This window comes from Sinocyclocheilus grahami, unplaced genomic scaffold, assembly GCF_001515645.1.
Source record: "Sinocyclocheilus grahami isolate Dianchi unplaced genomic scaffold, SAMN03320097.WGS_v1.1 scaffold1237.1, whole genome shotgun sequence".
NCBI classification, from domain to species: domain Eukaryota; kingdom Metazoa; phylum Chordata; class Actinopteri; order Cypriniformes; family Cyprinidae; genus Sinocyclocheilus; species Sinocyclocheilus grahami.
Genome location: NW_015506416.1, coordinates 85,853 through 97,753, shown reverse-complemented (window position 1 = coordinate 97,753; position 11,901 = coordinate 85,853). Strand labels below are relative to the sequence as shown.

The 11,901-nt window shown below is 42.0% G+C and overlaps 2 protein-coding genes across 2 annotated transcripts; one reads left to right on the top strand and one right to left on the bottom strand.

Annotated features, from left to right (window-relative positions):
• Nucleotides 1–987: 987 nt before the first annotated feature.
• On the bottom strand, nt 988–3,634 carry LOC107568353 (extracellular calcium-sensing receptor-like). The gene is made up of 6 exons (XM_016254309.1): nt 3,375–3,634; nt 2,928–3,225; nt 1,903–2,736; nt 1,505–1,726; nt 1,082–1,245; nt 988–997 (listed from the first exon to the last, which is right to left on the bottom strand). The coding sequence occupies exons 1-6, from the start codon at nt 3,608–3,610 to the stop codon at nt 988–990; spliced, it is 1,764 nt and encodes a 587-aa protein (XP_016109795.1). The 5' UTR covers nt 3,611–3,634.
• Nucleotides 3,635–5,127: 1,493 nt separating this feature from the next.
• On the top strand, nt 5,128–6,162 carry LOC107568352 (paraneoplastic antigen Ma1 homolog). The gene has a single exon (XM_016254308.1). It carries the CDS (start codon nt 5,128–5,130, stop codon nt 6,160–6,162), a length of 1,035 nt encoding a protein of 344 aa, XP_016109794.1.
• Nucleotides 6,163–11,901: the final 5,739 nt, after the last annotated feature.

Below are 11,901 nucleotides of genomic sequence, written 5' to 3'. Positions count from 1 at the left end.
GCAACTTGTCTTTATTCATTTAAAAAACAAAAGTGGATTACTACTGTATTTTTAACTGTAGTGTATTATTCCAAATGTTTAAAACCTTTTTTTTCTTTTTGTTATGTTTTCATCATATGCTTTTTGTCATTTTTCTCAGGTTTCAGAAGTACAATATAACATTTAGGAGCAAATATACATAGCAAGAGACCAAAGGCAGATGCTAGAATAGCAAAGACATGGACAGCAACCATATACTTTCCACGAGAGCTTACATAAACTGGAATGAAGGTTATCCACACAGCAAAAAATATAAGCATGCTGAATGTGATGAATTTAGCCTCATTAAAGTTGTCTGGCAATTTCCTTGCCAAAAATGCCATTAAAAAACACAAACAAGCTAGGAGTCCAATATAACCTAAGACACACCAAAATCCAATTTCAGATCCTACAGCACATTCAACAATTATAGCTGCACTCATAAACTTGGTGTTAAATGATGCAAAAGGAGGCTTTGTTGTTATCCATATGGTACAAATAAGTGCTTGCACAAAAGTGCACAAGATTACACTTGATCTTTGTTTAGCAGGGTCAAACCACTTCATGACATTACTGCCAGGGAGGGTGGCTCTGAAAGCCATTAAAACTACTACAGTTTTTGCCAAGATGCATGAAATACAGAGAGTAAAGCTTATTCCAAAGGCTGGATAACGAATCTGACATAACCAGTCAGTCGGCTTCCCTATAAATGTTAGGCCAATAAGAAAGCATGCACAGAGGAAAAGGAGGAGAAGGAAACTTAACTCTACATTGTTTCCTCGTATGACTGGAGTCTTTCTATACTTTATAAACACAACAATCACTGCTAATGCTGCACAGGCCCCAAATGCTGAAAATGCCCATAGAATTATTCCCAAGGGCTCCTGAAAGGACAAAAACTCTAAAGTTTTGGGAATGCACTGGTCTTGGGCTTGGTTTGGCCATGTTTCTTTAGAACATGTCAGGCAATCATTTGAATCTGTGGAAAAATTGGTGAAAATGGGGTGCATAAAATATATTTATATTTTGGTTATTGCAACCCCCCCCCCCCCCCCCCACCTACCTAAAAAACAAAAAGTGAGGAGCTTTGAGAAAATTCACACCTGTCTGATTACTGATCTCTCCTTCAGCACATGGTATACAGTCAAAGCAGCAGACTGGCTTTCCTTTCTGCCTGGCCTTCCTGGAGCCTGGCAGACAGCTTTTACTGCACAGTGATTCTGGTGCCTAATGACCACAGCAGAGCAAGCAGTAGAAAAACACTACATAGTCTCAACGAGAGTGCATGTCACTACATATTTTCATTGCATAAAGACATATGCGACTTAAAAATCTAAAATGTTTAGTATAAAATAAAAGCAATAGTGCATTGCCGTTTCAAGTTAAAAAAATTTATTTTATTTAGTTCTGCCATTACTACTGGGGAGAGTTGAAGGAAAAACAGACAAAGCAAGCAATATCGGGTGATGAATGGGATGGCACACACCTTCTCTCCTCTGTGCCACATAATTGCTGGCTCATCTATTTCTAGGTCCTTGTCATCTTCGAGGGAGGCATCATAGAATCCCACCCTCACTAGTTGAAGGGAGCCATCCGACTCTCTTTGCCAGTTCATCAGGTCATAGGATGCAATGGGATCACCATTATCATCAAATCTGACCTCTTCCCCTAGTGTTGTGAAATTTGTTCTTTTCATATAGTACAGGAGCTTAGGTGAATGTTGGTAGATAGGATGATGCAAAGCAAATCATTAAAATGCATGGTTGGCAATATATTGATGTATAGATGATACATTTAACCATTGTTTTAAAATGTGTACAGTGTTTGATAATTTCTTATTAGCACAATATAGGCAGAGAATGTAAAATGGTGAGTAACACACACCTGCCATGGCAGAATTTGAGATAGACTCCCACATGCCCCATTCTGAAAGGGGCCTTTTCCTGGTTCACATGCACTCATGTCATGTAGTGCATGTGCTATGAGATACACAGCCTTATAAACATTGTATGAGACTCTGAGTTGTGACACATCTGAATAAGGAGTGTATACATCGTCCAAACTCTCACTGCCATTGCAGGGTGGCCAGTTATGTGCCTCTTCTCCATGTACATGAGTATTTAAGGACCCATTCAGTCGGCAACGGAAAGTCTCTTCCCAAAACTCAGAGAGAAAATGTGACTTCTGAGCAACAGAAGCATTTACTCTTCTGAGGTAACTACCAAAATGTGGGATATCAGCTCTCCGAATGGCAAACCCTAATGTTCCCTTTAACAGATCACCAAAATCGCCCCAGAGGGCTTTTGATGTGGCCCAAGCCTCACTGGCAATCCACTGAAGATGAGTAACATTTTGCCGTCTGCACTCTTTTAGTATACTTTGTAGTTCTGATTCCCCAGAGAAGTTTACTATGACTGTGGCAGAAGACGATTTTAAAATGTTCACAAGTTCCTCCACTGCATCTTGCATCAGTACAACAGGATAGAAGTGAACATAAGCAGGACAAATATCAAATCTTTCGGATTCCTTTAAGAAAAGCTGGATAGCAAAGCGAGCATAATCTGATTCCACACCAATCACCCCAACCCATGCCCATTGAAAATAATGAACAAGTTTTACCAAAGCTTTAATCTGAAATAGATCACTTGGCATTGTCCGCATGAATGCTGGAAACTCTCTCTTGTCACTGAGACATGAACAGGATGCAAAGTAGCTCACCTAAAATATGAAAACACAACATTTTAGGAAGATTAAAAAGTAACTAATAAGTAAACTAATAAAGTAAAACCAAATAAATTCTAACACTGTTAATTGACAATTTGTGTATGCATACACTTTCATTACCAAGGCAAAGGAAATGCAACTGCATTTAAGATTAAATCAAAATAATTTTAAATATTTTCTTTTACCAGGGGTATTTTAAAGGATACTAGAGTTCTCAGAACAGCCATGGAGACTCCTGATGCAGCATCTCCCACGATTACAGGGCTCGGCTGCTTTTGAATATCTTTACAGCTTTGTCCACTGCCCTTCTCTGGCTGTCCATTGACCAGAAGAAGAGACCTCTTCACAGATACAGGTATGTCATCACCGCTGTCCCTGATATGGTAGCCCAAGGATAGGTTTGGCAAAAGGTCTTGCCGCTGGTTTATTTCTCTCACAGCAAAGATCATCGTCTGCATCCACCTCAGGGCTCTAGGAGTGAAGCTGCATCAGATTTCACACACACACACACACACACACTCACACATTTAATGCACACTTATTAACTGCATTATTTGCAATGTAAAAAAAAAAAATAATAATAATTTCTAAACATTACAAAACATCGATCAGATTATGAAAGCATGACACACAATTTATACTTGGTTGGCTCAGGTTTGGTCTTGAAAGAAGAAAAAGATGATATGGGGCTGGAATGCAAAGGAAAAACCGCTCCCAAAACGACATCTCCCCCCTTGTAAAAGCTGTAGGTATCTTCATCTCCCTGAAAGATACACTTAATCTTGCTTTTATACTGACTCTGCAAACCAATACACAGCAGAGGCCAAAATGTAAAATGTAAAAGCAAAACTGCATTAAGCTGTGCCATAACTGATAACTGACAGAATCTAATGGGTACAGCATTTGTAGATAATCTGTGATTGAGGGATGGCCTTAACTTTTTTTCACCTGGAAAAAAAAATCATATGCCCCTCCTGCTGTCAATCTTTATGTATCAAGCCTTTGTGAATGCAATTGTAGGGACTCCTAAAATATACCTTGTGTTTCATATGCTTTGTGTCAGAAATAATACAAAGTATTCAAATGTATTTTATTTTTCTTTATTTCGAAATATGATGCAACATTTATGTTTTGCTTATATCCAATGAGAAAGTGTGTTCAATACAGGTGTACTATTGTAAGCCAGTGACTGTTGAGCTTGACATTGTGTCATAACGTGAGTCACGTAATGAGGAAAGAGAGGTATTGCACATGGCTAGAGTGCTGCCAGCAAGATCTGTATAGGGTTCTAAATTGACGTTATACATATCTTGATTGAGTTATAGTATTCTAAAAAAAGAACAAAGCTAAGGCTAAGAGAGTGTAATACCTGTGAAAGAACAAGAACTGTTCTGAGACTACAAAAGAGGTTTATATTTTTTATTTAAAAGAAAAGAAGCAACTTCCATATCGTAAGGGATAATTGTTTATCCGCTTTCTTTAAAAACAAAAGGGTTGTTACTGGTTTCTTCATTTACTGTTTTTCTTTAAAAAAGGGAGTTATTACATTAATGTAAAAAATAAATCTTTGTTATTCTTTTCTCTTTAACATTTGCACTTTGGTATTTTATTGAGTCTGGCAAGTTAATTCATTAAAGAAGTTACTGAATTCTTGGAAATTGCAAATAAGAATTGTTTAATTGATATTTAGTAAATAGAGTAAAATTGGTACAGGAGGAAAATTCATTTTACTATTGATTTTGTAAATACAAAAAAAAAGGAGAAATACCAGCCTAATTCACCATCCAACTGCCGGGAATCCAGGATTCATGTTAGAGAAATAATTAAATTTAACCCCTAGGGTTAAGGAAAGGGTTACATTTTTGGAGGCACTGCTGGGATTGTTTTTTTCTTCTCTCCTGTTTACCAGTTTTTCTTTATCTTTTCCTTTATAATTTAGTATAGCGGTGACAGTAGATTTGAAAACTGTTTATTTCACCCCAGTACTAGTTACTTGCCTTGACTTTTAGAATTATGGACCTGGCAAAGACTGTTGAGTGGAGCAGAGAAGAGAATGCAAATCTCTCACGTGCCATTGTATTGAGCAATGTTCCTTTAGACACTAGTGACGACACTATTGAAAAAGTGTTAAACACAGTAAAAGTTTTTGGTCACACTAGAATACATGGTCGCCATGGTGATGTAATTGGCAGATGGTTGTTTATTTTAGTGGAGGCCAGTGCTGATCTAGAACCTGATGTTATACCTCCTGAGATAGGTATAGAAAATGAAGCTGGACCCTGGAGTGTCAACTTAGTGGGCAGTCTAGTAGCTCGTGGCCCTGCCTCTGAAGGTGATACCTTTCAGCACAAGCTGCAAGCATTGTTGCAGCAGGAGGGTAAGTCTATGGATGAAGTAAAGGCCTTGATTATGGGAAAGCAGTCTCCCAAATCTGATATCAGTGTGGACCTCGTTGATGCCATAGGCAAATTAGTAGATCGGTGCAACGAAGCTTCTAGTGATAGTCCCGGCTACAGAAAGCTGAGGTTGTTTTCAGGGCTGAAACATGTCCCTCCAGGTGAAGAAGAGTATGAAATCTGGATGGAGCAGGCCACTCAAATGATAAGTGAATGGCAGTGCACTGAATCTGCAAAGAAACAACGCATTGTCATGAGTTTGCGAGGTCCTGCTGCTGATATTGTCAGGTTTTTAAAAGTAAGTAATCCATCTGCAATTGCAAATGAGTACTTAGCTGCCCTTGAGACTGCATATGGAACTACTGAGAGTGGGCCTGACCTTATGGCTAGATTTCGTCACACCTACCAGGAAAGTGGAGAGAAACTTTCAGCTTTCTTGTACCGCCTAGACAAACTTCTCCACAGAGCCTTGTTGAAGGGTGGGATTGATGCAGTCGGCATAAATAGAGCCAGAATGGAGCAGCTAATTAAGGGAGCACTTACCAATGATATGGTTGCTTTGCGAATCAGAATGACTCACACTTTGCAGAGTCCTCCATCTTTTTCTCAGTTGATGAAGGAAATACGTGAGGAAGAACACTGGGTACCTGCAAGGGAAAATGTTAAAGCTTCTGTTGCCACTGTTGTCTCTCCCCAGGCATATGTGCCATCTGAATTACAAAACCTGAAGGAGGTTAAAGAGCTATCTACCCAGGTGAGTCAACTGTTGAACGTGGCTACTGTGCCTTGTGCTTCTGATTGTGATCCTCAGAAAACACCTAGTAAAAACTCTGAGAGTGTGAACCGAGACAACTCCCAAAAAGCTAAACCCACCCAGCCACCAGTGCCTGTGATCTTTTGCTACAAATGCGGTGAAGATGGACATAAGAAGTGGGAGTGCAAAGCACCTGAGGACCTCAGAAAAGTGAATCAGAAGCTGATAAAGATGCAGCGCCTGCAGGGAAACTGGGCAGGAGCTCAGTGAAGGAACGGCACGGGGCTCCTGAGACAACACGTTCCACTTGTGGTTCATTCATGCTTGATGCCTATAAGCCAAAATTGCCTGAGGGGTTAGTAGGACCTGTCTCCGAAGTGCCTGTCCAAATAGAAGGTATCTACGCCAAAGCTCTTCTTGACAGCGGTTCGCAGGTTACTCTATTATAACGCAGTTTTTATGACACTTATCTGAAACATTTGGATGTTCAGCCTGTGGAAAACCTTGAGATTTGGGGTCTAAGCTCACATAAATACCCCTATGATGGATACTTGCCCCTTAGACTTGAGTTCACGGAAAGTGTAGCTGGAGTGCATCAAGTGATTGACACGCTTGCCATTGTATGTCCTGACCCTGTGAAATGGGAAGGAATAGCTATTTTGCTCGGAACCAACACTAGCTTAGTGAAGAAGCTGCTTGAGTCTTGTTGTGAACAAGCTGGTGAAAAATTTGTGAATGCGCTGACCATACATCCTGTAATCAGAGAAGCGTATGAGACTATTCAACAAACAGATGTTTCACATGATGACCCAAACAAGTATGGAACAGTTTGGTTTGTGAAACATAACCCTGTAGTCCTGACACCAAATCAAGTTCTGAAACGTCCTGGTCTGCTCAAGTTTCCTGGTCAGATGACTGAGTCCCTAGTGATAGTAGACAGAACAGCAGTTGGTTACACAAGCTCTGATGATCTAGAGGTGAGGCCTGAACTTCATTCAGCACCTGTTGTATCCAGTCGCTGGGTCACAGTGACCGTCAGAAACATGTCTACAAAAGAAGTATGGGTGAAGCAAGGAACTCCTCTTGCCCATGTTTTTCCAGTATCCTTAGTGCCACAACTTACCGCTAAACAGCCACCAGAGCAAAATACTTTGACACCTGCATCTTTCGATTTTGGAGATTCTCCAATGCTAGAGGAAGCAAAACAAAGATTGTGTGCGAAAATGATGCAGAGAAAGGAAGTGTTTTCTCTACATTAGTGGGATGTGGGATGTTCAAAAAGCACCACTCATGAGATAAGGTTGAATGATTCACGCTCTTTCAGAGAAAGATCTCGCTGTCTTGCCCCTGACTTCGAAGATGTGCGACTGCACATACAAGAACTGCAGAGTAGTGGCATTATATCAGAGTCCCGTAGCCCCTATGCTTCGCCCATTGTTGTGGTGTGCAAAAAGTCCGGGAAGGTTAGAATGAGTGTGGACTATCGGACTCTCAACCAACGGACTATACCAGACCAGTATACTGTGCCCCGCATTGAGGATGCCCTCCATAGTCTTTCTGGAAGTAGATGGTTCACTGTTCTCGACTTGAGGAGTGGGTACTATCAAATAACCATGAGTGACGCCGACAAGGAAAAGACTGCGTTCATCTGCCCGGTGGGGTTCTATGAATTTGAGCGTATGCCTCAGGGCATCTGCGGAGCACCGGCCACATTCCAAAGAGTCATGGAACGCACTGTAGGGGATCTGAACCTTTTGGAAGTGCTAGTGTACTTGGATGATTTAATCATTTTTGGACGGACCCTCTAAGAGCAGGAAGAGCGCCTTTTGAAAGTCCTAGATAGGTTAAGAGATGAGGGACTAAAGATCTCCCTTGATAAGTGTCAATTCGGTAGGACTTCTGTGAACTACGTAGGGCATATAGTGTCACAAGATGGAATATCCACTGATCCTTCCAAAATCGAGGCTGTTGTATCCTGGCCTCAGCCCCAGACAGTGACACAGCTCAGATCTTTTCTAGGGTTCTGTGGCTATTACCTGCGTTTCGTGAAGGATTTCTCAAAGTTGTGCCGACCTTTAAATTAACTTCTACAGGGGTATCCATCTTCTGCTGGTACTGCAAAGAAGAGAAACAAAAATTCACTTGTGAGTAACACCAAACCCTGCTACAAGTTATCTGAACCGTTCGGATCCCGATGGACTGCTCAGTGTGATACAGCCTTCCAAACCCTGAAAAAGTGTCTGACCCAAGCTCCAGTGCTAGCCTTTGCAGATGCACAAAAGCTATATGTTTTGCACGTGAATGCGAGCATGGATGGACTTGGAGGAGTTTTATATCAAGAACATGAGGAAGGATTACGCCCAGTCGTTTTCATCAGTCGCAGCCTTTCCCCTTCAGAGAAAAACTATCCAGCTAAAAACTATTCATCTCAACTGGAATTTTTAGCTCTGAAGTGGGCTGTTGTGGATAGACTGCACGACTATCTTTACGGTGTTCCATTTGAGGTTAGAACTGACAATAATCCTCTAACCTATATAATGAAGTCAGCAAAACTTGATGCGATGGGTCACCGTTGGCTGTTTGCATTGACCACCTACAATTTTAGCTTGAAATACAGACCTGGCCACAAGAATGTTGATGCAGATGCGTTATCTAGGTGTCCACATTCTCACCCAAGTGCTGATGAACGAGTGGCAGGAAATTCCAGCTGCGGGTGTAAGGGCTCTTTGTCAGGCTTTGTCTTCAGAGAGGAGAACAGGGAATGTCTCTTACCCATATGTGGTGCAACAGGCAGGGGCACATATGTCTGCTGTTCCCAAAGCTTACTCTCATGTTACAGACGTGGCTGCAGATCACTTACCCGTGCTTAGTCCAAGTGAGCTTCAAACAGCCCAGAGAAATTATTTGTTCCTCAGAGAAGTGTGGAGGGCAGTTTGTGATAAGAAACCCGCCAGTAACATCCAGAGCAACCACCTAAGATGAAGATCCTGAAACGAGAGTGGGAAAAATTGTCAGTAGATAATGGACTGCTTTAAAGAACAGTTCGGCAGAATGATAACAGGGTGAAACGACAGCTTGTACTGCCAAAACAATTCCACAACAGAGTGTTAAAGTCTTTGCATGACGAGATTGGACATTTAGGTTTCGAAAAGTCCTATGGCCTAGTTCGTAACCGATTTTACTGGCCACACATGAAGCGTGATGTAGAGACTTACTGTAAGACATGTGAGCGCTGCATCAAAAGGAAGACGTTACCTCAAAGAGCTGCTCCATTGTCTCACATGCAGAGTTCAGGACCTATGGACCTCATATGCATTGATTTTCTTTCCATCTAAGCCGATTCCCGGAATGTGTGTAATGTTTTGGTGGTCACTGACCATTACACACGCTATGCTCAAGCTTTTCCCACGAGGGACCAAAAAGCTTCTACAGTGGCAAAGACATTGTGGGAAAAATATTTCATACATTACGGTCTTCCTACTCGAATACACTCAGACCAAGGCAGGGATTTCGAGAGCCAGTTGGTGGCTGACATGCTGACTATGCTAGGGGTGAAGAAATCGAGAACCTCACCTTATCACCCACAAGGTTATCCTCAGCCTGAAAGATTTAACAGGACCTTGTTGAATATGCTGGGTACACTTGAGCCTAGTCAGAAAAGTAAATGGAGTCAGCACATACCGCATTTGTTGCATGCATATAACTGTACTTCCAACGAGGCTACTGGCTTTTCCCCCTATTTTTTGATGTTCGGCAGAGAAGCTAGTTTGCCTGTCGATATTTGTTTTGGCGTCTCTGCTGATAATACGTCACCTGTGTCGTACTCCAAGTATGTGTCCAAAATGAAGCAGGAAATACAGGCAGCTTTTCAGTTAGCTCAAGCTACCTCTGAGAAGATGAATCGGAGTAATAAAGCAAGGTATGATCAGAAAGTACGCTATCCTAGCTTGAATGTGGGTGACAGAGTTCTGATTCGAAACCTTGGTCTCAAGGGAAAACAAAAGCTTGCAGATATGTGGAGTGCTAATACCTATGTAGTGGAGAGTCAATTGTCTGGTATTCCAGCATATCGTTTGAAGCCTGTTGATGGTGATGGACCAGCCAAAGTCATGCACCGCAATCATCTCTTGCCTTTAGGACAGGAAGTGAGGTTAAGTCCTCAGGTAGATCTTAGTCCTACTCCCTCACCTAGAGCTTTGAGGCGTAGGAGAGCGAAAGAGAAGCATAAAGCTGCTGATTCAGAAAACTCACGTCTTGTAGTTGATGCCTTTCCAAGAGAATATTCAGAGCCTGAGTTTGGGTTTTATGGTGAGGATGTGACAAACATTCCTTCTCAAGTGACAGAGGAGATACAGAGTGAAAACCCTGTACGAGATGTAGAATGTTCAGAGTCTGGTGATGATCACACTGTTTCAGAAATACCAGTAATTCCATGTCAGAGTGAAATTTCTGATATTCAGCTAGTAGCTGAAGATGGTGATACTGAAGTAGTTGATGTAATGACTGATGCTCATGAGATTACCTTACAGACTACTGCTCCTACCGATAAGGAAACTCAGCCAGAGGTTGTACTTCCTGAAATACGTAGATCAAGTAGGGAGAAGAGGCCTAATACCAGATTTACCTATGATAAGCTGGGTGTGCCATACATACAGACTGTATCATCTCAACTCTGTGGCTTTAATGTAGCTGCTACCGAAATACTGAATGTTTCTGGGGGTTATAACAGTTCACATGCTTGGTGGTGTAATCCTAATGCCTTGTGTGAAATATGTAACAACCGACCTGTACTTGTGCCCTATAAACAGATGGTTACCATTTAATTGGTGCATGGTAATTTTGAGTAATAAAGCAAGGTATGATCAGAAAGTACGCTATCATAGCTTGAATGTGGGTGACAGAGTTCTGATTCGAAACCTTGGTCTCAAGGGAAAACAAAAGCTTGCAGATATGTGGAGTGCTAATACCTATGTAGTGGAGAGTCAATTGTCTGGTATTCCAGCATATCGTTTGAAGCCTGTTGATGGTGATGGACCAGCCAAAGTCATGCACCGCAATCATCTCTTGCCTTTAGGACAGGAAGTGAGGTTAAGTCCTCAGGTAGATCTTAGTCCTACTCCCTCACCTAGAGCTTTGAGGCGTAGGAGAGCGAAAGAGAAGCATAAAGCTGCTGATTCAGAAAACTCACGTCTTGTAGTTGATGGCTTTCCAAGAGAATGTAATTCTTCAGATTCAGAGCCTGAGTTTGGGTTTTATGGTGAGGATGTGACAAACATTCCTTCTCAAGTGACAGAGGAGATACAGAGTGAAAACCCTGTACGAGATGTAGAATGTTCAGAGTCTGGTGATGATCACACTGTTTCAGAAATACCAGTAATTCCATGTCAGAGTGAAATTTCTGATGTTCAGCTAGTAGCTGAAGATGGTGATACTGAAGTAGTTGATGTAATGACTGATGCTCATGAGATTACCTTACAGACTACTGCTCCTACTGATAATGAAACTCAGGCAGAGGTTGTACTTCCTGAAGTACGTAGATCAAGTAAGGAGAGGAGGCCTAAAGATCTACGATGGCGCCGATGGTGATGGCTGCCTCCGTGGCGTGCTCCACAGTTGTTTTTATGTTTTTGTTAGTTTGTCCTGTCTTTAGTCATATCCCTGCAATCAGTTTCACCAGAGACGAATTGCTGGACGTTCGGAAGTACACACCACCCGATATTTCACCGGTTTTTGACTATTCGTATGTTTTGCTGGACATTATAGTCGGGGGAGCAGCTGCGCTGATCAAGTGCTTCAAGACGTGCAGACGGGGGAAGCGAGCCGGCGCGCTCGTGAAGCTCAGACAGCGCGGATTCAGAACGCCATTGCCGAGCATCCATCTGGCAAATCTCCGCTCTCTACCCAACAAAACGGACGAGCTCCTTCTGCTCTCCCGGACAAATAAGGATTTTTCAAACTCTGCTGCTCTGTGTTTCACGGAAACCTGGCTGAAAGACGCCATTCCGGACA